Genomic DNA, 23,053 nt, shown 5'->3' with positions numbered 1-23,053 from the left:
CTGCATGGCCTAGGACTGGGGAGCGCCTGCCCGCCCCATAAGTCCCCCTCCAACTCCCCCCCCTTTGCAGGGTGCCCCCCCGGAAATTCATCCGTCACACTATGCAACATCACCCCTCTGAGCCGGGGGAGCCAGCCCCTCCCTGCCACCGCGCTGACCCCCCCAGGCCCCCCCGCAGTCTCCTGCCCCCCCAGATACCAGAAGCTTCTTATGCAACGATTCCTATGCAAAACTCAAACGATTCTCTTGCTCGTTAGATGGGGAGGGGCTGGCTTTGCCCCCCCCCCGAAAAAGGCACTGGGGAGGAAAAGGGAATTTCCCTTCAGTGCCCCCCCCGCGTACCCCCAGCCTCGCCCACTGCAGAGGGCAGCTAATGGGTCATATTGACCAATGGAGTGTCCCCCCAAACCTGGCTGGGCCCCCGGCTCTGCGCCCCTCCCCCAGCCGGCTATGGGGGTGCATGGGGGGTGTCAAATAGCAGCAGATTCCTTGTCCAACTCCTTGGGGGGGTGATTTCAGGGCTAGGGCCGGTCTTCCGCCCCCCCTTGCATGTTCTGGGGGGGTCCAAAGGAATTTAAAATACCCCCCACAGAATTCCCCCCCCCCCCGCTGTGTCTAATCCCATACGCCGCCGCTGAGGGAGCCAATATTATGTGTCTTCCCCCCACCCCCCACTGCACTGTACCACCCTGCCCCCCCAGGGAATTTAACCCCCTCACTTCTTTCTAGGGTTTGCTTTATTTATTGGGGGGTAAGGGTCCCCTGGGCCCACCCCAGCCCCTGTGGGGCTGCCCCCTTGCACTGAGCCAGGGCAGAAAGGAATTTGGGGGGTGTTGGCTTTCGGGGGGGGGTATGCTTCTCTAGCTGAGATTAAATTGTCTTGGGGGGGCCCAGATTCAAGAAGGGGGGTGAGCCCTGAGCTGTGGGGCAGCCCCACGGAGGAAAGAGGTTGGAAAATGTCTTCCAGCAGTAGCCTCCCCCCCACAGGGCTGGGGGGGCAAATACGGGTGTTTTAGACTCAGGAAGGGGGGGTGGACCAGCCAGGGGTAGGAGGCAGGGAACAGTGCAGGGGGGGAACCTCACATGGGGGGCAGGTAGGGGAGGCCCCAGGGGGGTGGGCAAAGAGCTATTTTTTCAAGCAGATGTTTAATAAAAAGCAGAAACGCAACATTATTTTTTCATAGAAAAAAAATCCCTCCCCCCCAGCCTGGTTTCCATGCCAACACACCAGCTGGAATGGAGCCAGGCGGGGAGGGGGTCCTCCAAGAAAGGGGGGGCACCATGAGGCATTGCCCCAGATGTCCCCCCCCCCGGGCAGGTCCTGGCTCCAACTCCCGAATTGTGCCAAATGTCTGAGCTGTGCTGGGGGGGACTGGATGACGTGAGAGATCCCCCCCCTTCCTCATGTGCCATAGCCCCCATTGGTCCTGGCCCCCACCCTTCAGCCCCCCCGCTCCTCCTGGGGGCCCCGGGATTGTGTTGCCTCCCCCCAGGCTCTGGCCACCCCCCCCAGCATCGGCCTCAAAGCTGCCCCCCCCCTGCATTTTCATGCTGGTTTGCAAAGATTTCAAGGGGCCCCCAGCCCCTCCCTCTGCTCCCAGAGCCCCCCTAGCACCGCCCCCCAGCTCTGGGTTCAGGGCGTCTCCTGGCACTACCCCCCCACAGCAATAACTACATCTGCCCCAGCAGCATTGTGACCACGGGGGGGCAGCCTGGCTGAGCCCCGAGCCTGGGGAACCCCCCCCCCACCTCCTGGTGACACCCAGCAGCCAGGGCTGGCACCATGGTCCCTGTGTCCGGCTGGCCTCCCTCCACCACTCATCCTGCTGCAGCCCCGCCCCGTCCATCCACCCCCCCCAGCAGCCCCGCCCCGTCCGTCCATCCACCCCCCCAGCAGCCCCGCCCCATCCCGTCCATCTACCCCCCCACAGCAGCCCCGCCCCATCCGTCCATCTACCCCCCCCAGCAGCCCCGCCCCGTCCATCCACCCCCCCCAGCAGCCCCGCCCCGTCCGTCCATCCACCCCCCCAGCAGCCCCGCCCCGTCCGTCCGTCCACCCCCCCCAGCAGCCCCGCCCCGTCCTGTCCGTCCACCCCCCCAGCAGCCCCGCCCCGTCCCGTCCGTCCACCCCCCCCAGCAGCCCCGCCCCGTCCCGTCCGTCCACCCCCCCAGCAGCCCCGCCCCGTCCAGTCCGTCCACCCCCCCAGCAGCCCCGCCCCGTCCGTCCATCCACCCCCCCACCCAGCCCCGCCCCGTCCGTCCATCCACCCCCCCCAGCAGCCCCGCCCCGTCCGTCCATCCACCCCCCCACCAGCCCCGCCCCGTCCGTCCATTCACCCCCCCCCAGCAGCCCCGCCCCATCCGTCCGTCCACCCCCCCCAGCAGCCCCGCCCCGTCCATCCATCCACACCCCCCAGCAGCCCCGCCCCGTCCGTCCATCCACCCCCCCCACAGCAGCCCCGCCCCGTCCATCCATCCACCCCCCCAGCAGCCCCGCCCCGTCCGTCCATCCACCCCCCCCAGCAGCCCCGCCCCGTCCGTCCATCCACCCCCCAGCAGCCCCGCCCCGTCCGTCCATCCACCCCCCCCAGCAGCCCCGCCCTGTCCGTCCATCCACCCCCCCACCAGCCCCGCCCCGTCCATCCATCCACCCCCCCCCACCAGCCCCGCCCCGTCCGTCCATCCACCCCCCCCAGCAGCCCCGCCCCGTCCGTCCATCCACCCCCCCCAGCAGCCCCGCCCCGTCCCTCCATCCACCCCCCCCACAGCAGCCCTGCCCCGTCCGTCCATCCATCCACCCCCCCCACAGCAGCCCCGCCCCGTCCATCCATCCAACCCCACCCAGCAGCCCCGCCCCGTCCGTCCATCCACCCCCCCCAGCAGCCCCGCCCCGTCCGTCCATCTGTCCACCCAGCCCTCCATCCACCCCTCTGGCCAGCCCTCCCAGCCTGCCCCCCCCCCACCCATCCGTCCCTCTCCCCAGGTGTCACCCACCACCCACTGTCCAACCTGCCACCCCCAATCTCCGCCCATTCTGCCCCCAGCCACCCCCAGCACGTCTTCCTCCCCTGCCCCCATTCAACTGGTGCTAGGCGGGACGCCCGCTGTGACCCCTGGGGGGAGCCCTCGTGTAGCCCCCCCGCTCTCCCCCAAGCACTCAGGGCTGGGGGCTGAGAGACTTGGGGGGGCTTGTGCTTTTGTTGCTGTTTCTTTTCTCTCCCGTTCCCTGTCCCCCCCTCCGGTGCCCCCCTGCCAGCCCGGGGGGGGAGTCCAGGGGGCTGCATGATCCGCCAGGCCAGGAGTTACAGCATGAAATAAACAAACCCTTTTCATGGAAACTTTTCACCCCGGTTGCCAGCGCCTCCTTCCGGCCAGCGCGGGGGGGTGGGGGGGTGGGGGCCCCCCATTGCAACCGGGACCTGGAACAGAGCCAATGCCCCCCGTGGCCCATTCCCCCACCCTGGGCTCCGGGTCCTTTTATCCATGGGGGGGTCAGCTTTAGTTTGGGGTGGGGGCAGGCAGCTGCCCAGGCTGGGGGGGGCCCGCTGAGGCTCAGGGGAGGGGGAGGGGGAAGCGCAGAAGTTGAGGAATGATTTCCGGGTTGTCCCTGGCCCGAGCTCGCCCCCCAAGCCTGGGCGCCCCACATTCCCCCAGCCTACGGCCATTCCCCAGGCCCTGCCAGGGAGAGGCAGCTGGGCCTAGCAGCCATGGGGCAGGGCCCGGCTGGCAGGGGCTGCAGGGTGGGAGCAGGGGCCGCGGGCAGGGCTGGTGGGGCCGGCGCGGGGGGCAGCCAGGGAGCTGGGAGGGGGGTGGGGGGCACGGACGGGCTGGGGGCCCCTGTCCAGCCCGTTTCCCCGCGGCGGCGCCCGGGCCAGCTAGTGTCTTAATTTCAGGCCTTTAATGAGGTTCTGTCCCTGCCATGTTGCTGGGGGGGGGGGGGCTAGGCCGCCACCGGGAAGGGGCCAGGCCACAGCCATGACTGGCCCGGATCTGCCAGGGCCTGGGGGGGGGGGGGGGGGCTGGCAGCAGCCAGCGAGACTCAGCCAGGGCCAGGGCCAGGACCCCCAGCCTGAGCCAGCCACCAGGCCGGCAATGTGGGGGGGGGGGGGGCGGTTAGTGCCGGTTTCCATTGCCGGCCTCCCAGAGGCGAGACCCAGTTTAGCTCATTTGGAGCCAATTAATTCTGCTGCCCGTTGGGCCAGGCCGGTGCGGAGCAGCCGCTGTTCTGCTGGGGGGGGGGGGGGGCGCCCTCCTTTCTGTGCTCTGCCAGCCAGGGAGAGCCCCCAACCCGGCAACACATGCCAGCTGGCAGCCCCAGAGCCAGCCCCCCCCCCGCCAGGGCCCCCCACTGCCGCCTGCAGCCCCCCCAGGGCCCCCCACTGCCGCCTGCAGCCCCCCAGCCCTGCTGGAGCCCCTCACTCCTGCCCCCCACGCCCTGCCAGGGCCCCCCACTGCCGCCTGCAGCCCCCCAGCCCTGCTGGAGCCCCTCACTCCTGCCCCCCACGCCCCGCCAGGGCCCCTCACTGCCGCCTGCAGCCCCCCAGCCCCGCCAGGGCCCCTCACTGCCGCCTGCAGCCCCCCAGCCCTGCCAGGGCCCCCCACTGCCACCTGCAGCTCCCCAGCCCTGCCAGAGTCCCTCACTCCTGCCCCCCACGCCCTGCCAGGGCCCCCCACTGCCGCCTGCAGCCCCCCAGCCCTGCTGGAGCCCCTCACTCCTGCCCCCCACGCCCTGCCAGGGCCCCCCACTGCCACCTGCAGCCCCCCAGCCCTGCCAGGGCCCCCCACTGCTGCCTGCAGCCCCCCAGCCCTGCTGGAGCCCCTCACTCCTGCCCCCCACGCCCTGCCAGGGCCCCCCACTGCCACCTGCAGCTCCCCAGCCCTGCCAGAGCCCCTCACTCCTGCCTGCAGCCCCCTTCTCTTCCCAGACTTGCTCTGGGCTTAGGTCTCTTCCAGGGCCCGTGCCCGGCTGAAGCAGCCCCCCAGCATGGGCTGTGTCCAGGGAAGTCCCAGTCTGGCCCCACTCCAAGGCTGGCACTGCCCATAGTGACCTCAGCTCCCCCCCCTCCGCCTCCGCCCCATCATCCCAGCGCTGCCACCAACGCCAGCTGCTGAGGCCTTCAGCACGAATGGGGGCCAGCAGGGGCTGCAGGTCGGGAGCGAGGGGCACGGGCAGCGCCGGGCTGGAAGGGGAGCAATGCCCCAGCTGCTGCGGGGAGGGGCAGGGGTGCACGTTCCCGGCTGGCCCGGCCCCCCCATCTGTCCGTCCCCTCCAGGGGAGCAGCTGCCTCGCGCGCGCCTGCCGCAGCTCGGCCTCTCGCCGCTATAAATAGGCCGGGTCCCGGGGGCCACAGCTGGTTACGTAAGGGAGTCGCCAAGGGGCCTGTGTGGCTGGAAATAAACCCTGCTGGGGGGGCACGCGGCCTAGATTCTCCTTGCGGGGGGGGGGGGCCCAGCCCCCCCCCCCACACGCACACCCAGGCCACGGCCCAGCAGTGACCCAGTTGAGGAATTTTGGAACCCAGGAGTCCTGGCAAGCCAGCCCCACACAGGGGCCCCTGCCTTCCTGCCGGAGCTGGCCCCCCCGCGAGGGCAAAGGGCCCCAGGGGCGACGCAGGGAGGGCCAGGGCCCTGAAGCAAGCCCTGGCTCTAACCACTGGGCCCCATGCCCCACCCAGAGCCGGGAGAGAACGCACCCCCCTCCCCCCCAAGAAGCAAACAGCCAGGCCGCCTGGCAAGTGCAGTTTTTAATGTGCATACAAAGGGGGGCAGCGCGGGCCCCCCACAGCTCATCAGCCTGCCGTTAGGGGGCGGCAGTGGGGGCGGGGACCCCCCAGCCCAGAAAGCAGCAAGAGGCGGGGCAGCAACGGGGGACCTCGGGGGCTGGGAAGGCGGGGGAGGGGCCTGCACAGGACGCTCGAGCACCCCCCCCAGGATCACCCCCAGGCAGCAGGGGCCAGGCCGGGCCCCCCAGGCCCAGAGGGAACGTGGCACCGCGGCCACGGGCCCCCCTCGCCACCGGCCCGAGAACCCAGGCGTCCGGGCGCCCAGAACGGGGGGGGAGGGGCTCCGTGAACCCCCAAGGGGGAGAAAAACCCTCAGCTGGGGGAGGAGGGCTGCAGAATGACCCCACCCCCACGCACCCTGGGAGCGAGTGAGGCCTGGCCCCCCACCCCAGTGCACCCTGGGAGCGAGCGAGGCCTGGCCCCCCACCCCAGTGCACCCTGGGAGCGAGCGAGGCCTAGCCCCCCCACCCCAGTGCACCCTGGGAGCGAGCGAGGCCTGGCCCCCCCACCCCAGTGCACCCTGGGAGCGAGCGAGGCCTGGCCCCCCCACCCCAGTGCACCCTGGGAGCGAGCGAGGCCTGGCCCCCCCACCCCAGTGCACCCTGGGAGCGAGCGAGGCCTGGCCCCCCCCACCCCAGTGCACCCTGGGAGCGAGCGAGGCCTGGCCCCCCCACCCCAGTGCACCCTGGGAGCGAGCGAGGCCTGGCCCCCCCACCCCAGTGCACCCTGGGAGCGAGCGAGGCCTGGCCCCCCCACCCCAGTGCACCCTGGGAGCGAGCGAGGCCTGGCCCCCCCACCCCAGTGCACCCTGGGAGCAGGCCCTCCCAGTTCAAATGCTGGTGTGAGGAGGCGGCCGGCCCCAGGCCTCCGGCTCAGGGGGAGGGGGAGGGGCTCGGAGCTGTCGGGGCGTCCTCGGAGGCCAGGATCTCGATGCTGCTGTCAGGCTGAGGGGGTGAGACGCTGCCCGTCAGCTCCAGCGCCGGGGCCTGGCTGGGCGAGAGGGGCTGGGGGGGCTGCCCCCCGTGGGGCCCCCCAGCCCCAGCACCTCCTGCACGTTCCGCGGCAGCTCCTGTGGGGAGAGCGAGGTCATGGGGCTGAGGAATGGGGCGTGGGGAGCTCAGACAGGGATGGTGGGGGCCACACTGGGGTGGGGGTAGGGACGGCAGGGGAGCACTCGCTGGGCTCGGGGGTCAGACGGGGGGGCAGAATGCCAGGGGGTAGTCACGAGGATGGGGGTCGGAAAGGGGAGGTGGGGGCAGGCAGAGGGGGCAACTCACTGGGCTCAGGGGTCAGACGGGGGGGCGGGGAGGCAAGCCGGGGGCAGGGTGCCATGGGGCACTCAGGGCTGGAGGGCAGATGGGGGTAGGCTGGGTGGGCAAGCTGGGATCACTCATGGGGATGGGGCTGGGGGGGCTGGCTGGGGAGGAGAGGGCCAGCTGGGGGAAGGCGGGGGGCACTCATGGGGGTGGGGGGAGGCTAGGGGAGGAGAGGGCCAGCTGGAGGGAAGGCGGGCGGCACTCACAGGGGTGGGGCTGGGGGGCGGAGAGGGGCAGCTGGGCGGGAGGCGGGGGGCACTGACGGGGGTGGGGCCGGGGGGCTGGCTGGGGGGGAGGAGAGGGGCACTCGGGGGAGGAGGAGAGGGGCACTCACGGGGGTGGGGCCGGGGGGACTGGCTGGGGGGGAGGGGGAGGAGAGGGGCACTCGGGGGAGGAGGAGAGGGGCACTCACGGGGGTGGGGCCGGGGGGACTGGCTGGGGGGGAGGAGAGGGGCACTCGGGGGGTGGGGGGGGGGCCAGGGGGGACTGGCTGGGGGGGGGGAGGAGAGGGGCATTCGGGGGGGGGGGGGGAGGAGAGGGCATTCGGGGGGGGAGGAGAGGGGCACTCGGGGGGTGGGGCCGGGGGGACTGGCTGGGGGGGAGGAGAGGGGCACTCGGGGGGGGAGGAGAGGGGACTGGCTGGGGGGGAGGAGAGGGGCACGGGGGGTGGGGCCGGGGGGGTGGGGGGGGAGGAGAGGGGCAGGGGGAGGGGGGCAGGGGGGGACTGGGGGGGCTGGGGGGGGAGGAGAGGGGCCGGGGGAGGGGGTGGGGCTGGCGGGGAGGGGGGGGAGGAGAGGGGCACTCACGGGGGTGGGGCCGGGGGGACTGGCTTGGGGGGGAGGAGAGGGGCACTCGGGGGGGGGAGGGAGGAGAGGGGCACTCACGGGGGTGGGGCCGGGGGACTGGCTGGGGGGGGAGGAGAGGGGCACTCGGGGGGGGAGGGAGGGGGTGGGGCGGGGGACTCTGGGGGGGACGGGGGTGGGGCTGGGGGACTGGCTGGGGGGAGGAGAGGGGCACTCGGGGGGGGGCCGGGGGGACGGGGGGGGAGGAGAGGGGCACTCACGGGGGTGGGGCCGGGGGGACTGGCTGGGGGGGAGGAGAGGGGCACTCGGGGGGGAGGAGAGGGGCACTCACGGGGGTGGGGCCGGGGGGACTGGCTGGGGGGAGGAGAGGGGCACTGGGGGGGGGAGGAGAGGGGCACTCACGGGGGTGGCCACCAGCTGTCTGTAAAGCGCCTCGGCCCGGCACAGCGTCTCCTCCACGCTCATCTTCATGGTCAGTTCGTTGATGTGCTGGGGAAGGGGGCGCAGCTATTAGGAACCTTACGGCAGAGCCGGGGATCCCCCCACCCCGGGGCACTATTAGGTGTATTACGGGAACGCCTGGAGAACAAAGGACCCACGCCTGGGGGCTCTGGCGTGACTGGCACTTGGGGCAGCAGGGAATTGCCTTACCCGGGGGCGTGACCCCTGTGCCTCGGTTTCCCCATGCCCTGTGGGGGGGCGGAAGGGGGGCTCATTGCTGCAGGGGACCAGAAATGTGACCTCGCTGAGCAGCCTGGGCCCTGGGAACGACCTGGGCCCCATCTCCGCCGAGAGGCGCCCGGTAGCCCCCTGGGCCCCCCATCTCCGCCGAGAGGCGCCCGGTAGCCCCCCCGGGGCCCCCCCATCTCCGCCGAGAGGCGCCCGGTAGCCCCCCCTGGGCCCCCCCCATCTCCGCCGAGAGGCGCCCGGTAGCCCCCCCTGGGCCCCCCCATCTCCGCCGAGAGGCGCCCGGTAGCCCCCCCGGGGCCCCCCCATCTCCCCCGAGAGGCGCCCGGTAGCCCCCCCGGGGCCCCCCCATCTCCCCCGAGAGGCGCCCGGTAGCCCCCCTGGCCCCCCCATCTCCGCCGAGAGGCGCCCGGTAGCCCCCCCGGGCCCCCCCCATCTCCGCCGAGAGGCGCCCGGTAGCCCCCCCGGGGCCCCCCCATCTCCCCCGAGAGGCGCCCGGTAGCCCCCCCGGGGCCCCCCCATCTCCCCCGAGAGGCGCCCGGTAGCCCCCCCTGGGCCCCCCCATCTCCCCCGAGAGGCGCCCGGTAGCCCCCCGGGGCCCCCCAATCTCCCCCGAGAGGCGCCCGGTAGCCCCCCCGGGGCCCCCCCATCTCCCCCGAGAGGCGCCCGGTAGCCCCCCCGGGGCCCCCCCATCTCCCCCGAGAGGCGCCCGGTAGCCCCCCCGGGGCCCCCCCATTTCCGCCGAGAGGCGCCCGGTAGCCCCCCCGGGGCCCCCCCATCTCCGCCGAGAGGCGCCCGGTAGCCCCCCGGGGCCCCCCCATCTCCCCCGAGAGGCGCCCGGTAGCCCCCCTGGGCCCCCCCATCTCCGCCGAGAGGCGCCCGGTAGCCCCCCTGGGCCCCCCCATCTCCGCCGAGAGGCGCCCGGTAGCCCCCTGGGCCCCCCATCTCCGCCGAGAGGCGCCCGGTAGCCCCCCTGGGCCCCCCATCTCCGCCGAGAGGCGCCCGGTAGCCCCCTGGGCCCCCCCATCTCCCCCGAGAGGCGCCCGGTAGCCCCCTGGGCCCCCCCATCTCCCCTGAGAGGCGCCCGGTAGCCCCCCTGGGCCCCCCATCTCCGCCGAGAGGCGCCCGGTAGCCCCCCTGGGCCCCCATCTCCGCCGAGAGGCGCCCGGTAGCCCCCCCTGGGCCCCCATCTCCGCCGAGAGGCGCCCGGTAGCCCCCCCTGGGCCCCCATCTCCACCGAGAGGCGCCCGGTAGCCCCCCCTGGGCCCCCCCATCTCCGCCGAGAGGCGCCCGGTAGCCCCCTCCTAAAACCAGGGAGGGGCCCTGGTGACCTGCTGCCAGGCTGGAGATCAGAGGGCAGAGAAGGGGCAAGAGGGGAGGGGGCCCGGGGCCTGGTGGGGGAGGGGCCTGGGGCCCCGCTGGAAGCGGGGGGGGGGGGGGGGAGGATGCGAACCGTCCTATGGGCAGGGTTCGGGGCTGGATCCCCAAGAAGGGTGTACCTCCAGTGGGCACGGGGGGGCTCCGGGGGCTCCGGGGGCACAGGGGGGGCTCCGGGGGGGTTCCGGGGGCTCCGGGGGCACAGGGGGGGCTCCGGGGGGGTTCTGGGGGCACGGGGGGGCTCCGGGGGGGCTCACCTTGAGGATCTCATTGAAGCCGAACCCGGAGTTCATCAGGGCCTCGCGCTCCGAGTCCAGGATCCCGCAGGCCACCAGCAGGTGGAAGTTGGGGCCGGGAAGCCCCGTCCACAGCACCTGGGGGGCAGGGGGCGGGGTGAGCAGCGAAGGGGGGCTCCTTGTGAGACACAGACCCCCCACTGGAGCCCCCCAACCCTAGCTCCTCCCCCCAGAGTCCCCCGCTAGGTATCAGGCCACCAGAGGCTCTGGGGTAACCCCCAAACATCCCCCACCTAGAGCCCTTGCCACACAGCCCCCCCATCCAGCCCCCCAGCCTCCCCCACACGCACAGCGCCCAGCCCCAAACCCAGCCCCTCCCCCATCCAGCGCCCCACAGCCTCCCCCACACGCACAGCCCCCAGCCCCAAACCCAGCCCCTCCCCCATCCAGCACCCCAGCCTCCCCCACACGCACAGCCCCCAGCCCCAAACCCAGTCCCTCCCCCATCCAGCACCCCCCAGCCTCCCCCACACGCACAGCCCCCAGCCCCAAACCCAGTCCCTCCCCCATCCAGCGCCCCCCCCCCAGCCTCCCCCACACGCACAGCGCCCAGCCCCAAACCCAGCCCCTCCCCCATCCAGCGCCCCACAGCCTCCCCCACACGCACAGCGCCCAGCCCCAAACCCAGCCCCTCCCCCATCCAGCACCCCCCAGCCTCCCCCACACGCACAGCCCCCAGCCCCAAACCCAGTCCCTCCCCCATCCAGCGCCCCCCAGCCCCCCCCACACGCACAACCCCCAGCCCCAAACCCAGTCCCTCCCCCATCCAGCGCCCCCCAGCCTCCCCCACACGCACAGCGCCCAGCCCCAAACCCAGCCCCTCCCCCATCCAGCACCCCCCAGCCTCCCCCACACGCACAGCCCCCAGCCCCAAACCCAGCCCCTCCCCCATCCAGCGCCCCAGCCTCCCCCACACGCACAGCGCCCAGCCCCAAACCCAGCCCCTCCCCCATCCAGCGCCCCACAGCCTCCCCCACACGCACAGCCCCCAGCCCCAAACCCAGCCCCTCCCCCATCCAGCACCCCACAGCCTCCCCCACACGCACAGCGCCCAGCCCCTCCCCCATCCAGCCCCCCCACAGCCTCCCCCACATGCACAGTGCCCGACTCCCAGCCCCCCTGCAAATCCAGCCCCCCACACGCAGCCCCCCACCTCCCAGAGCTGCAGGACGTCAGTGAAGGCAAATTCCCGCTTGAACCAGATGAGGAGCCACCGGAAGCAGAAGCACAAGGAGCCGGATTCCTTGGAGTCTGGGGGCAGAGGGGGGGGGGGGTCAGTGAGGGGGAGGTGGCTGGGGGGAAATGGGGCTCGGAGCCTGTCTCCACTGGGCAGCGCTGGCTCCCATCAAGCCCCAGGGAGACTTGGGCCAAGTGGTCCCGGGGGGGCAGTTACCCAGGGAGACCCAGGCGGGGGGGGGGCAGTTACCCAGGGAGACCCAGGCGGGGGGGGGGGTCAGTTACCCAGGGAGATGGCCTAGGAGGTCTCGGGGGTACGGTTACCCAGGGAGACCCGGGGGGGGGGGCAGTTACCCAGGGAGATGGCCTAGGAGGTCTCGGGGGTACGGTTACCCAGGGAGACCCGGGGGGGGGCAGTTACCCAGGGAGACCCGGGGGGGGGGGAGGCCCTCAGGAGTGGGAGGAGCATGGGGGTGCCAAAGCTGGAATCTTTTAACCGTTTTGCACAAAGTCTGTGCGCCTCAGTTTCCCCAGCGAGCAGGCTGAGTCTGGCAGGGAGGCTGGGGGTACCTGGGGGGTCACACTCAGAGGGCGGGTGCCCAAGCTGCACGAGTGCCCAAGCCTGCCAAGAAGGGGGCAGGCCCCCTGTATCAGGGGGGCTGGGGGGGCTCACCCAGGAACTCGCCCAGCGGTGGGTCCAGCAGGCGGAGAACCAGCCCCAGCTGCACCAGCTGCCGCTTCATGCTCTCCTGGCTCTCCTCGAAATTCTGGTGCTGGGGGGAGACGCCAGGTCAGGGGGCCCAGCCCAGATCTGCCCCCCCCCAGAGGACCCCCCCCACTCTGCCCACCTCCTGCAGGGATGAGAGAGGCAGGATCTCCCATGCGTGCCCCAGCAGCGCTGCAGGTACCCCAGGGCGCAGCCCCCCCCGGCCCCCCCCGCTCACCACCAGCTCCATGAAGCCCGCGAAGCACCAGAAGGCGTCGACCTCGCTCTGGGTGACGTAGAGGATGGGGGACAGCAGGTCGCTCATGCCCTGCACGTAGCCTGGGGGGCAACGGGGTCACAGATGGGACCCCGGGGCGCAGGCCTTGGCCCCGCCCCCGGCAGCTTTCCCCTGCCTGCCCCAGAGCCCCCCCCGGCCACCTCGACCTCCCAGCGCCCCCCCCCAAGCGCACCCACCTCCCAGCTCCTCCCCCGGACCCATCCTCCCAGTGCCTCCCCCCCCAAGCGCACCCACCTCCCAGCTCCTCCCCCGGACCCATCCTCCCAGCGCCTCCCCCCCCCCAAGTGCACCCACCTCCCAGCACCTCCCACGGACCCATCCTCCCAGCGCCTCCCCCCCCCCCAAGCGCACCCACCTCCCAGCGCCTCCCACGGACCCATCCTCCCAGTGCCTCCCCCCCCAAGCGCACCCACCTCCCAGCTCCTCCCACGGACCCATCCTCCCAGTGCCTCCCCCCCCAAGCGCACCCACCTCCCAGCTCCTCCCCCGGACCCATCCTCCCAGCGCCTCCCACGGACCCATCCTCCCAGCGCCTCCTCCCCCCCAAGCGCACCCACCTCCCAGCGCCTCCCACGGACCCATCCTCCCAGCGCGTACCCCCCCCCCCAAGCGCACCCACCTCCCAGCGCCTCCCACGGACCCATCCTCCCAGCGCCTCCCCCCCCCCCAAGTGCACCCACCTCCCAGCGCCTCCCACGGACCCATCCTCCCAGCGCGTACCCCCCCCCCCCCCAAGCGCACCCACCTCCCAGCGCCTCCCACGGACCCATCCTCCCAGCGCCTCCCCCCCCCCCAAGCGCACCCACCTCCCAGCGCCTCCCACGGACCCATCCTCCCAGCGCCTCCCCCCCCAAGCGCACCCACCTCCCAGCGCCTCCCACGGACCCATCCTCCCAGCGCCTCCCCCCCCCCCAAGTGCACCCACCTCCCAGTGCCTCCCACGGACCCATCCTCCCAGCGCCTCCCCCCCCCAAGCGCACCCACCTCCCAGCGCCTCCCACGGACCCATCCTCCCAGCGCCTCCCCCCCCAAGCTCACCCACCTCCCAGCGCCTCCCACGGACCCATCCTCCCAGTGCCCCCCAAGCTCACCCACCTCCCAGCGCCTCCCCCCCCAAGCGCACCCACCTCCCAGCGCCTCCCACGGACCCCCACCTCCCAGAGCCTCCCCAGACGCCCATCTCCCAGCGCCCCCCCCCGCACACCCACCTCCCAGCGCCGCACCCGGCCCCCCTCCGCCCTGAGCCCCGGCTCACCCAGGTCGAAGTGGTACATGCAGTACGTCATGAGCACGTCGTGCAGCAGAACCAGCGCCGGGTTCTCGCTGCCCTGGTAGAACCTGGTGCTGCGGTCGGTGCGGCTCACGTCCCGCTCTGCAAGGCACCGCAGGGTCACGCTGGGGGGGGCACACGGCTGGGGGAGTTGCGGGGGGCTGCAGGGGGACTGTCCCATGGTGTCACAACCCAGCACAGGGCTCCCTTTCCCGGTGTCTGTGCCGCTCTCAGCGGGGAGAAGGCAGGCACAAGCAGTCCTGCCGAGGGGGGGGGCACAGGAACATGGCTAGGCTGGAGGGGTTGGGGGAGGGGGACGACAACAGGGAACTGGACTGAGTAGACCCAAGAGCTGCCCAAAGGGGCTGCAGGATTATGGGGTAGGTGGGGGATGGATGGGGGGAGGGGCACTGACCAATGAGGCTGCGGTAGCCACGCAGCAGGGAGTTCCGCTGTTCCTGCTCCTCACTCACCGACTTCCACTGTAGCTTCATGCGGAAATATTCATCCCTGGGCAGGGGAGCGCAGGGTGAGGGGAAGCCGGCCCCCCCTGTCCCCTCTTCGACGGTGCCCCCGCTCCCGCCCCACAGCCCCTGCCCCCCAGCCCTGCCGGTGCCCCTCACCCAGCTGCCCGGTCGGGGGGCTCACGTTCTGAGGCGGGCCCGCGCCCGGTTCTCTTCGCTGCTGCTCTCCCAGCTGTAGTAGCCCAGCAGGAACTTCCAGGCCTCCTTGCGCAGGGCGGGGCTGAGGCCCTGGGGACCAGAGGCAGTGAGGAGACCTCAGGGGCAGCGCCCAAGCCAGCGCCACTCACCCCCTGCTGAGCCCCCGCCTCTGGCCCCGCCCCACACCTGGCCCCGCCTCTGGCCCCGCCCCACACCTGGCCCCGCCTCTGGCCCCGCCCCACACCTGGCCCCGCCTAAAGCTCAGTCCCCAGCCCCCCTGCTGGATCCTTGCCCCTTGCCCCCCATCCTAGTCCCCATCTTGAAACCTCGCACCCAAACCTGGCCCCGCCGGACCCTCTCCCCGCCCCCCTCCCCCCAGGGGCCCCACCCCAAGCTGCGCCCCACTGTTCATAGGCACAAGGCAGCACACAACTGGGGGGGCCTGGGTCAGTCCGCGTGTGCTGCCCGCAATGCACCTGGGCCGTCTCGGCCGGGGGCTGCCACACCCCTGTGCCTGAGCCCCCCCGAGCCCAGCGGGTTCAGTGCTCTGCTCTGCTGGGGGGCGGAGACCAGGGCTTCTGGCCCAGCGGGGCAGGGCGCCCCGACGCCAGGGGGACGGGCTCAGGGGACCACTGTGACCCCGCCTGACACACACAGATCCCCCGGGGTCCTGCCCCCGGCCCTCACCCCGGCGAAGATCCTCCGCTTGAGCTCCTCCAGGCGGGTGACGCGCCCCTCCGCGTCCAGGTGCTGCTCCCACTCCTGTTCCGTCACCGGGGCCTCCCGGCGCACGGCCGGCCGCGGGGCCAGCTGCACCTGCTGCCAGCGGGCAGGGGGCCTGGGTCAGGCAGGAACGGCACCTCCCGCCCGAGCGCGCCGGTCCCACTCCCGAGGCCAGCCCCGCCCCTGGAAGTCTGGCCCCGCCCTCTGCCACCATGCCCCGCCCCTGCAAGGCTGGCCCCGCCCCCTGCTACCCATGCCCCGCCCCTGCAAGGCTGGCCCCGCCCCCTGCTACCCATGCCCTGCCCCTGCAAGGCCAGCCCCTCCCTCACTGCCCATGCCCCGCCCCTGGAAGGCTGGCCCTGCCCTCTGCCACCCATGCCCCGCCCCTGCAAGGCCAGCCCCTCCCTCACTGCCCATGCCCCACCCCTCGAGGCTGGCCCCGCCCTTGTCACTCATACCCCACCCCTGCAAGGCCAGCCCTGCCCCCTATGCTCCACCCCTGCAAAGCCAACCTCACCTCCTGCTGCCTATACTTATGCTCTGCCTCTGCAAAGCTGGCCCCGCCCCCTGCCACCCGTGCCCCTCCCCTGCACAGCCAGCCCCTCCCCCTGCCGCCTATGCCCTACCCTGCCACCCATGCCCATGCCCCCACCCCCCACCGCCCCTGCCTCACTCCTGTAAGGCCAGCTCCACCCCCTGCCATCTACAACCCCCTCCCCTGAGGTTGGCCCTGCCCCCGGCCAGTAACGCCCTGTCCCAGCAAGGGAACCAACTGGCCGGTGCCCCGATCCCACCACACAAAGAGACACGATTGGTTGGTGCCACCGCCGTGCGCCCTGATTGGTCAGGGACACTCACGCAGGTGATGACCTCGAAGCCTGGCTCATCCTCCAGGCTGCCGGCGACCTCGCCTGGGGGCCGCAGGGGGGCGCCGGCCTCGTGGTGCAGGGCCCCGCGGAAGAAGCTGGTGACTTTGGAGAAGCCCCCGAAGGTGGCCGCGTAGGGGTCCTGCAGGAAACGCTGGGGGGGAGGGGGGGAGGGACTCACTTCCGGATCGGCATAACCACCTGGGGGTTCCCCTCGCTCTTGCGCACAAGCCTGCGGGAGTCGTGCCCGAACACGGAGCGTGCCTCAGTTTCCCTGGGCATCGCACTGGTGCTCAGGCGCTGGGACAAGGGGGCAGGACTGTGGCTCAGACCCAGGGGCAGGGGAGGGGATGCCACATGCCTGCACGTGGGTGACGGCCGCCCCCTTCTGGAACCTGACTCACCCCCCCGCGTCCCGGCTGGCTTCATACAGAGCAGCCCCAGCACTTGGGGCCTCTGACAGACGGGAAGCCCCAGAGCCGGGGGGAGAACCCAGGAGCCCGGGCCCCCCGTGCCACACGTGGAGCGGACAAGCGGCGCGGAGGCAGCAGCAGGGGCCCGCCGGGGCCTGGGGAACTCACCGCCACCAGGTTGGAGGGGTTCTCGTCAAACAGCTGCAGCTCGTCGAAGGCGTGGGAGAGCGCGTACGAGTCGTGGCTGTAGACCAGGAAGAGCCGCGAGTCCTTGGGGGAGCTGCCGGGGGGAGGGAGACCCAGCGTGAGCGTTTCCGTAACCCCCCCCCCGACGCCCAGGGACCCCCTCTGCCAACGTGCCCCACCCACAGACCCCCAGGCTCTCGCCCCGGGCCCCCGTCGGGAGCGCCCCGCCCACAGACCCCCAGGCTCACGCCCCGGGCCCCCGTTGGGAGCGCCCCGCCCACAGACCCGCAGGCTCACGCCCCGGGCCCCCCGCCGCGAGCGCCCCGCCCACAGACCCCCAGGCTCACGCCCCGGGCCCCCCGCCGGGAGCGCCCCGCCCACAGACCCCCCAGGCTCACGCCCCGGGCCCCCCGCCGGGAGCGCCCCGCCCACAGACCCCCCAGGCTCACGCCCGGGCCCCCCGTCGGGAGCGCCCCGCCCCCAGACCCCCAGGCTCACGCCCCGGCCCCCCCCGTCGGGAGCGCCCCGCCCCCCAGACCCCCAGGCTCACGCCCCGGGCCCCCCGTCGGGAGCGCCCCGCCCCCAGACCCCCAGGCTCACGCCCCGGGCCCCCCGCCGGGAGCGCCCCGCCCACAGACCCCCAGGCTCACGCCCCGGGCCCCCCGCCGGGAGCGCCCCGCCCACAGACCCCCAGGCTCACGCCCCGGGCCCCCCGCCGGGAGCGCCCCGCCCACAGACCCCCAGGCTCACGCCCCGGGCCCCCCGCCGGGAGCGCCCTGCCCACAGACCCCCAGGCTCACGCCCCGGGCCCCCCGTCGGGAGCGCCCTGCCCACAGACCCCCAGGCTCACGCCCCGGGCCCCCCGTCGGGAGCGCCCTGCCCCCAAGCTCCAGCTGCCTCACCCTGAGTTCCTCCAGCCGCGCCCCCCCCCCGGCCCGCCCCCGCCATCCCCACTCACATGGCCAGGATGAGGTACTTGCACAGGGCCCGGAGCAGGGCCTTGCTGCCCCCACGGTGGAAGTGCAGGGCAGGCAGGGACCGGCCGTCCCGGCTGATGAAGATGAGGTAGGACCAGCCCAGCCCCGGCCGGCTCCGGCGGATGGACTGCAGCTCCGAGAGGCTGAGCGTAAAGGCCCATTGCGCCCGGGCTCTGGGCTGGGGCACGGGGCCTGCGGGGCAGGGATGGGGCGTCAGGGCAACTGGCCTGCCCCCCGAGACCTGTCCCCTGGGCCCTTCCTCAACCCCTCCACCTTGTCCCCCCGGGACCCTCTCCTCCCCACCGCCTCCCCGTCCCACCCTGGGCCCCCCCGCTAGCGCCCCTCCACCGCCTCCCCGGCCCACCCCGCTAGCGCCCCTCCACCGCCTCCCCATCCCACCCCGGGCCCCCCGCTAGCGCCCCTCCACTGCCTCCCCGGCCCACCCCGCTAGCGCCCCTCCACCGCCTCCCCGTCCCACCCCGGGCCCCCCCGCTAGCGCCCCTCCACCGCCTCCCCGTCCCACCCCGGGCCCCCCGCTAGCGCCCCTCCACCGCCTCCCCGTCCCACCCCGGGCCCCCCCGCTAGCGCCCCTCCACCGCCTCCCCGTCCCACCCCGGGCCCCCCCGCTAGCACCCCTCCACCGCCTCCCCGGCCCACCCCGGGCCCCCCCGCTAGCGCCCCTCCACCGCCTCCCCGGCCCACCCCGCTAGCGCCCCTCCACCGCCTCCCCGGCCCACCCCGCTAGCACCCCTACATCGCCTCCCAGTCCCATGCCGGGCCCCCTGTTAGCACCCCTCCACTGGCTCCCCCCGCATCCTTGTCCCACGCCGGGCCCCCAGCTAGTATCCCTCCACCACACCCCAACCTTCACAGCCCCCTGCTAACACCACACACCTCCCCCTCCTGCCTCCCCAGCACCATTACCTGGCGGCTCCTCCGGCGGCTGATGCCGAGACCTCACAGAGCTGATCACAGCCCAGTCGGGCTCATAGCCGGGGTCAAAGAGCTCTTCCTCGGGGGCGCCCGGGGGCTCCTGGGGGACAGATGGGGCGTTAGGTGGGGGCGATGGGGAGGGGCGGGTGGGGGGAGTTTCTTACCTTCCTGGAGAACACGATCTGGGGGGCATCCCCAGCTTCCTCCAGGGGCGTCCACTGCAGCAGTGACTCTGAGCCCTGTGGGCAAGGGGGCAGTGAGCTCCACAGCTCCAGCCAGCCCACCCCCCTCGCTCCGCCCCGGCAGGCCCGGCCCTCCCGCTCCGCCCCACCGCCCCGGCCAGCCCGGCCCCCCCGCTCCGCCCCACCGCCCCGGCCAGCCCGGCCCCCGCTCCGCCCCACCGCCCCGGCCCCCCCCCCCGCTCCGCCCCACCGCCCTGGCCAGCCCGGCCCCCCCCGCTCCACCCCACCCCCCCGCCCCGGCCCCCCCGCTCTGCCCCCCCCGCCCCCCCCCGCCCCCCCGGCCCCCTCGCTCCGCCCCACCGCCCCGGCCCCCCCGCCCCGGCCAGCCCGGCCCCCCGGCACCTTCTCGAGGATGCGGATGAGGCCGGGGATGAGCGAGTCCTGCTCCGGGTGGCGCTTGGCGCTCGTGTGCAGGAAGACCCCGTCCTTCTCGAAGGCCACCTGGGGGGGGACCAGCCACAGCAGGTGTCACCCCCCCCCCCCCGTCAGTCCCACCCCTCCTAATCCCGCCCCCAATGGCCCCGCCCCTCTTAGCCCCGCCCAAACACCCAGCTCCGCCCCACGCCAGTCCTACCGACCACGCCCCCTCTTAGCCCCGCCCCCAACCTCTCAGGGCAACCAATGGCCCCGCCCCCTCCACGTTGCCCCGCAACCAATGGCCCCGCCCCCTCCACGTTGCCCCGCAACCAGTGGCCCCGTCCCACACGTCAGTCCCACCAACGCCGCCCCCTCCCTTCGCCCCGCCCCCGCCGCTCAGTCTCACCGGCCTCGCGCCTCCGGCCCCGGCTCCCGCCTCACCTTACAGCCCTGGGACTCCATCCTCCGCCAACAGCCACTTCCGGACACAACATCGCGTCACTTCCGCCCCGCGCTCCGCCTCTCGGAGATGCGCCGCCTCCTTTCCTGGCGGGGAGGGGCTAGGGAGCGCGGGGGCGGCCGCCATCTTTGTGCGGGGCCGTTGCCACGTGAGTGGGTGCGGGGGCGGGTGACGCCCGGTCTCCGCGCGGGGAGGGGGGGCGAGAGCTGCTACTTGTTGCAACCCGGGGCACTTCGGCCCTTAACCCGCCCACGCCCGGCGCCCCGCACAAGCATGGCGGCGGCGCTGTTGTTGCCCCGCACAAAGATGGCGGCCGCCGTGTTTCCCTTGGTCTCCCCCGGGGGAGGGAACAGACCGAACATGGCGCCATCTTTGTGCGGGGCAACAACAACACTGCCGCCATGCTTGTGCGGGGCGGAGCCGAGCCGCCCCCGGGGTTATAAAGCGGGGTGAAAGGTCAGGGGTCAGAGTGTGACGCCGCCGTGGGCCGCGCGGTGACCCCGGGCCGGGACGGACCGAGGGAGGCTGGAGGCGGCGGGGGCAGGTAACGGGGGAGCCCTGGGAACCCGCCCCCCCCGTGCGGGGACAGCAGGGACCCTGCCCCTCCCCCCACTAGACAGCTGGGACCCGCCCCCCCCCCGGGAGAGAAGGGGACCCGGCCCCCCCGGGAGAGAAGGGGACCCGCCCCCCCCCCGGGAGAGAAGGGGACCCGGCCCCCTCCCACTAGACAGCTGGGACCCGCCCCCCCCCCCCCCCCGGGAGAGAAGGGGACCCGGCCCCCCCCCCCCCGGGAGAGAAGGGGACCCGGCCCCCCCCCACTAGACAGCTGGGACCCGCCCCCCCCCCGGGAGAGAAGGGACCCGCCCCCCCCGGGAGAGAAGGGACCCGGCCCCTCCCCCCACTAGACAGCTGGGACCCCCCCCCCCCGGGACAGCACCCGCCCCCCCCCGGGGGACCCGCCCCCCCCCCGGGAGAGAAGGGCCCCGGCCCCTCCCCCCACTAGACAGCTGGGACCCGCCCCCCCCGGGCGTGCAGGGCTCAGGGTCTCTCCCCGCAGGATGGCGGGCATGGCTGACAACCACCGGGAGAGCTGGGCGGCGCTGGTGGCGGAGGCGGAGCGGTACCGGCGCCAGACGGGGAACGACGTGGTGCTGATCACGGCCTACCGGGCCCCGCAGCCGGGCGGCTACGCCTACACGCAGCACGGCCAGGGGGCCCTGGGCGACGCCGCCCGCCGCTACCTGGAGGACATCGCCGTGGTGCACAAGACCACGGCCTTCCCCTACGCCGCCCGGCCCCCGCCCGCCCCCCGCTCCCCCCAGAGCCCCTACTCCCGCAGCTGCCCCGCCCCGGACCCGCCCGCCGCCCCCCACCGCCCTCCCAGCGCCCAGGGAGCCCTGCCTGCCGGGGCCCAGGAGGACGAGAGAGAGACAATCGCACCAGTGCCCAGGGAGATGGAGGTGCCAGGCAAGCAGCAGCCCCCCAGCGACACCACGGGTGAGTCCGTGCCCCCGGCAGGGTGGCATGTCCATCTGCCTGGCGCCAGCACCCGTGGCCCCCGCCCAAGGGGCCGCAGCTCAAATGCCAGGCACCGGCCTTCCCCCAGAAGGGCTGCGGCTTGGTGCTGGGACCTGCGGACCCCGCCCCCGCTCCCCGAGAGGGACTGTATCTCACGGCCTCTCCTGCCGCTCACCAGGTCTGTTTGTGATGGACGAGGACTCGCCCAGTCAGGACTACGAGCCATTCTTCGATTCAGACCCGGAGAGCACAGACGGTGGGTGCGGGGCTGGCAGCAAGGGGGGAGCGTTACGAAGCCGAAGGGCTGATGCCGGGGCAAGGGCAGCGCCTCCCCTCCCTGAGCCGCAGGGGGAGTCCCCCCACCACACACACACACACACACACGTTTCTTGGCTGCCAGGGACGCAGTGCGTGGGCAGAACAAAAGTTAGGACTTTTTCAAACTAGTCCATCTGCGGGGTGGGGGGGGTGCGCTTGGGGCTCCCCTCCCCTCCTGCCCCCCCCCTTCCAGCTCTCCATAGTGTGATGGTCCTGCTTCCCTGGAAAAGGGGACCCCGGCCACATCCCCTCCCAGGGCTCAGCCAAACTCACGTGCCCAATTCCCTCCACGTAGGGAAACTGAGGCACACGCTATTCGCATAGGTGGGACTCACCTGCACGCTAGCAATGTGAACACCCCCCCCCCCCCCGTGGTTGCAGGTGGGTACAGAGGAGGGCAGCTGGACTGTCCTGGCCTGGGTCCCCCTCTAAGTCTCTCCCCCTCCCCCAGACGGCAGCGTGAGCGAAGACGTGCCCGCCCAGCCCCTGCCCGCGCCCTCCAACCACCAGTACGCCAAGTCGCTGCCCGTCTCCGTGCCCATCTGGGCCTTCCGTCAGGCGGGGCCTGAGCAGCGCTCGTCTGACGAGGAGAGCACCAAGGTGGGGCCTGGCGGAAAGGGGGCGGGGGCTGTCTGATCCCTCAGGCTGGGGCGGTCTCGGTGGGCTGGGGACGCTGGAAGAGCCTGAGGGTGCAGGGAGACGGGGGCGGCCCTGAGTTCCCCCTCCCCCCACGCGCCCACGCTCCATCCGTGGCCAGTGCCCGGCCCTAACCTCTCCCCTCTCCTCAGCACTCCTCCCCCGACCTGGAGAAGATCGCCGCCAGCATGCGGGCGCTGGCCCTCCGGGGCTCCGACAGCACCGAGATGTTCGGGGACCTGCCCCGCCCCCGCCTCAACACCGGGGACCTCCAGAAACTGCAGCGGAAGTACTGACACCCCCGGGGGAGGGGCCTCGAGGACCCCACCGGCCCCATCCCTTGGACACTGCCTCCCCAATGGACACCCCACCCCCCAGCTGTCCTGGGGCGACGGGGCTGTGTGACACCATGAGCCGGTGGAACTACTCGCCACTGGATGGAAGCTGCAGGGGGATTCCAGTGGGCTGGCGACGAGGGTGTGGGGAGATGGGGGGCGGCCCTATGTTCCCCCTACATACACTCCAGCCCCTGCTAGCAGCAGATGTGGGGGGGACTCCTGCTTCCCTCCCCCAGCACTACAGCTGCTGCGTGCGGCACACCCCGTTTGGCCTCCTACACTACAGGGGGTGCTGCCCCTCCAAGTGTCTTAATAGCTGGTTTGAAAGGCCCTGTTTGCACACGAGCTGTTTCCCCTGGACAGGGGGGCAGCTCCCCCAACCCCCGGGGGGGCCTCTGCTCTTAGCCTCCAGCAGCAGCCTCCCCCCCAAACTGACATACTAATGTGGGGGGTCCTGCCCCCCTCCTCTGAGAGGACAGGCAGGGGCTGGCTTTCATGTGGGGGGTTCCCTGGCCTCCTCCCCCCATGGGTTCAGCACCTGGCCCCCCACACCCCTCTTTTTGTACCAGATGCTCAGGGGTCCTGGCCCTGCCCCTTTATTTTTGTCCAAAGATGATTGGTGGGTCAGGGCGCGGGAAGCCCCGCCCCTCTATCCCTCGTTGGCCAATAAAGAGACGCCAACTTTTACCAGCTCGAGCTGTTGCTGCCTCTG

At 73.0% G+C, this 23,053-nt stretch overlaps 2 protein-coding genes across 4 annotated transcripts; one reads left to right on the top strand and one right to left on the bottom strand.

Annotated features, from left to right (window-relative positions):
• Nucleotides 1-5,724: 5,724 nt before the first annotated feature.
• Nucleotides 5,725-19,650, bottom strand: TBC1D17 (TBC1 domain family member 17). The gene is given in 18 exon segments (XM_089770136.1): nt 5,725-6,798; nt 6,801-6,852; nt 8,305-8,391; nt 10,224-10,340; nt 11,416-11,513; nt 12,112-12,211; nt 12,383-12,483; nt 13,698-13,814; nt 14,128-14,222; nt 14,361-14,464; nt 15,062-15,193; nt 15,956-16,117; nt 16,545-16,656; nt 17,521-17,731; nt 18,464-18,572; nt 18,637-18,711; nt 19,057-19,155; nt 19,513-19,650. Coding segments are annotated over 18 exon segments (1,935 nt in total). The 5' UTR covers nt 19,534-19,650; the 3' UTR covers nt 5,725-6,655.
• Nucleotides 19,534-23,031, top strand: AKT1S1 (AKT1 substrate 1). 3 transcript variants are annotated; one of them, XM_089770139.1, is made up of 5 exons: nt 19,926-20,075; nt 20,589-21,028; nt 21,228-21,305; nt 21,819-21,967; nt 22,156-22,438. In XM_089770139.1, the coding sequence occupies exons 2-5, from the start codon at nt 20,590-20,592 to the stop codon at nt 22,297-22,299; spliced, it is 810 nt and encodes a 269-aa protein (XP_089626265.1). In that variant the 5' UTR covers nt 19,926-20,075; nt 20,589; the 3' UTR covers nt 22,300-22,438. The 3 variants fall into 3 exon arrangements, with proteins under 3 accessions (XP_089626264.1, XP_089626263.1, XP_089626265.1); XM_089770138.1 differs by lacking the exons at nt 19,926-20,075; nt 21,819-21,967 and adding an exon at nt 19,534-19,679 and having other exon boundaries at nt 22,156-23,031; XM_089770137.1 differs by lacking the exon at nt 21,819-21,967 and having other exon boundaries at nt 19,902-20,075; nt 22,156-23,031.
• Nucleotides 23,032-23,053: the final 22 nt, after the last annotated feature.

The sequence above is a fragment of the Pelodiscus sinensis genome, chromosome 18 (genome assembly GCF_052426305.1).
Source record: "Pelodiscus sinensis isolate ZL-2025 chromosome 18, ASM5242630v1, whole genome shotgun sequence".
NCBI lineage: Eukaryota > Metazoa > Chordata > Testudines > Trionychidae > Pelodiscus > Pelodiscus sinensis.
Note: the sequence above shows the minus strand (reverse complement) of the source record. Positions and strands in the feature narration are given on the sequence as shown.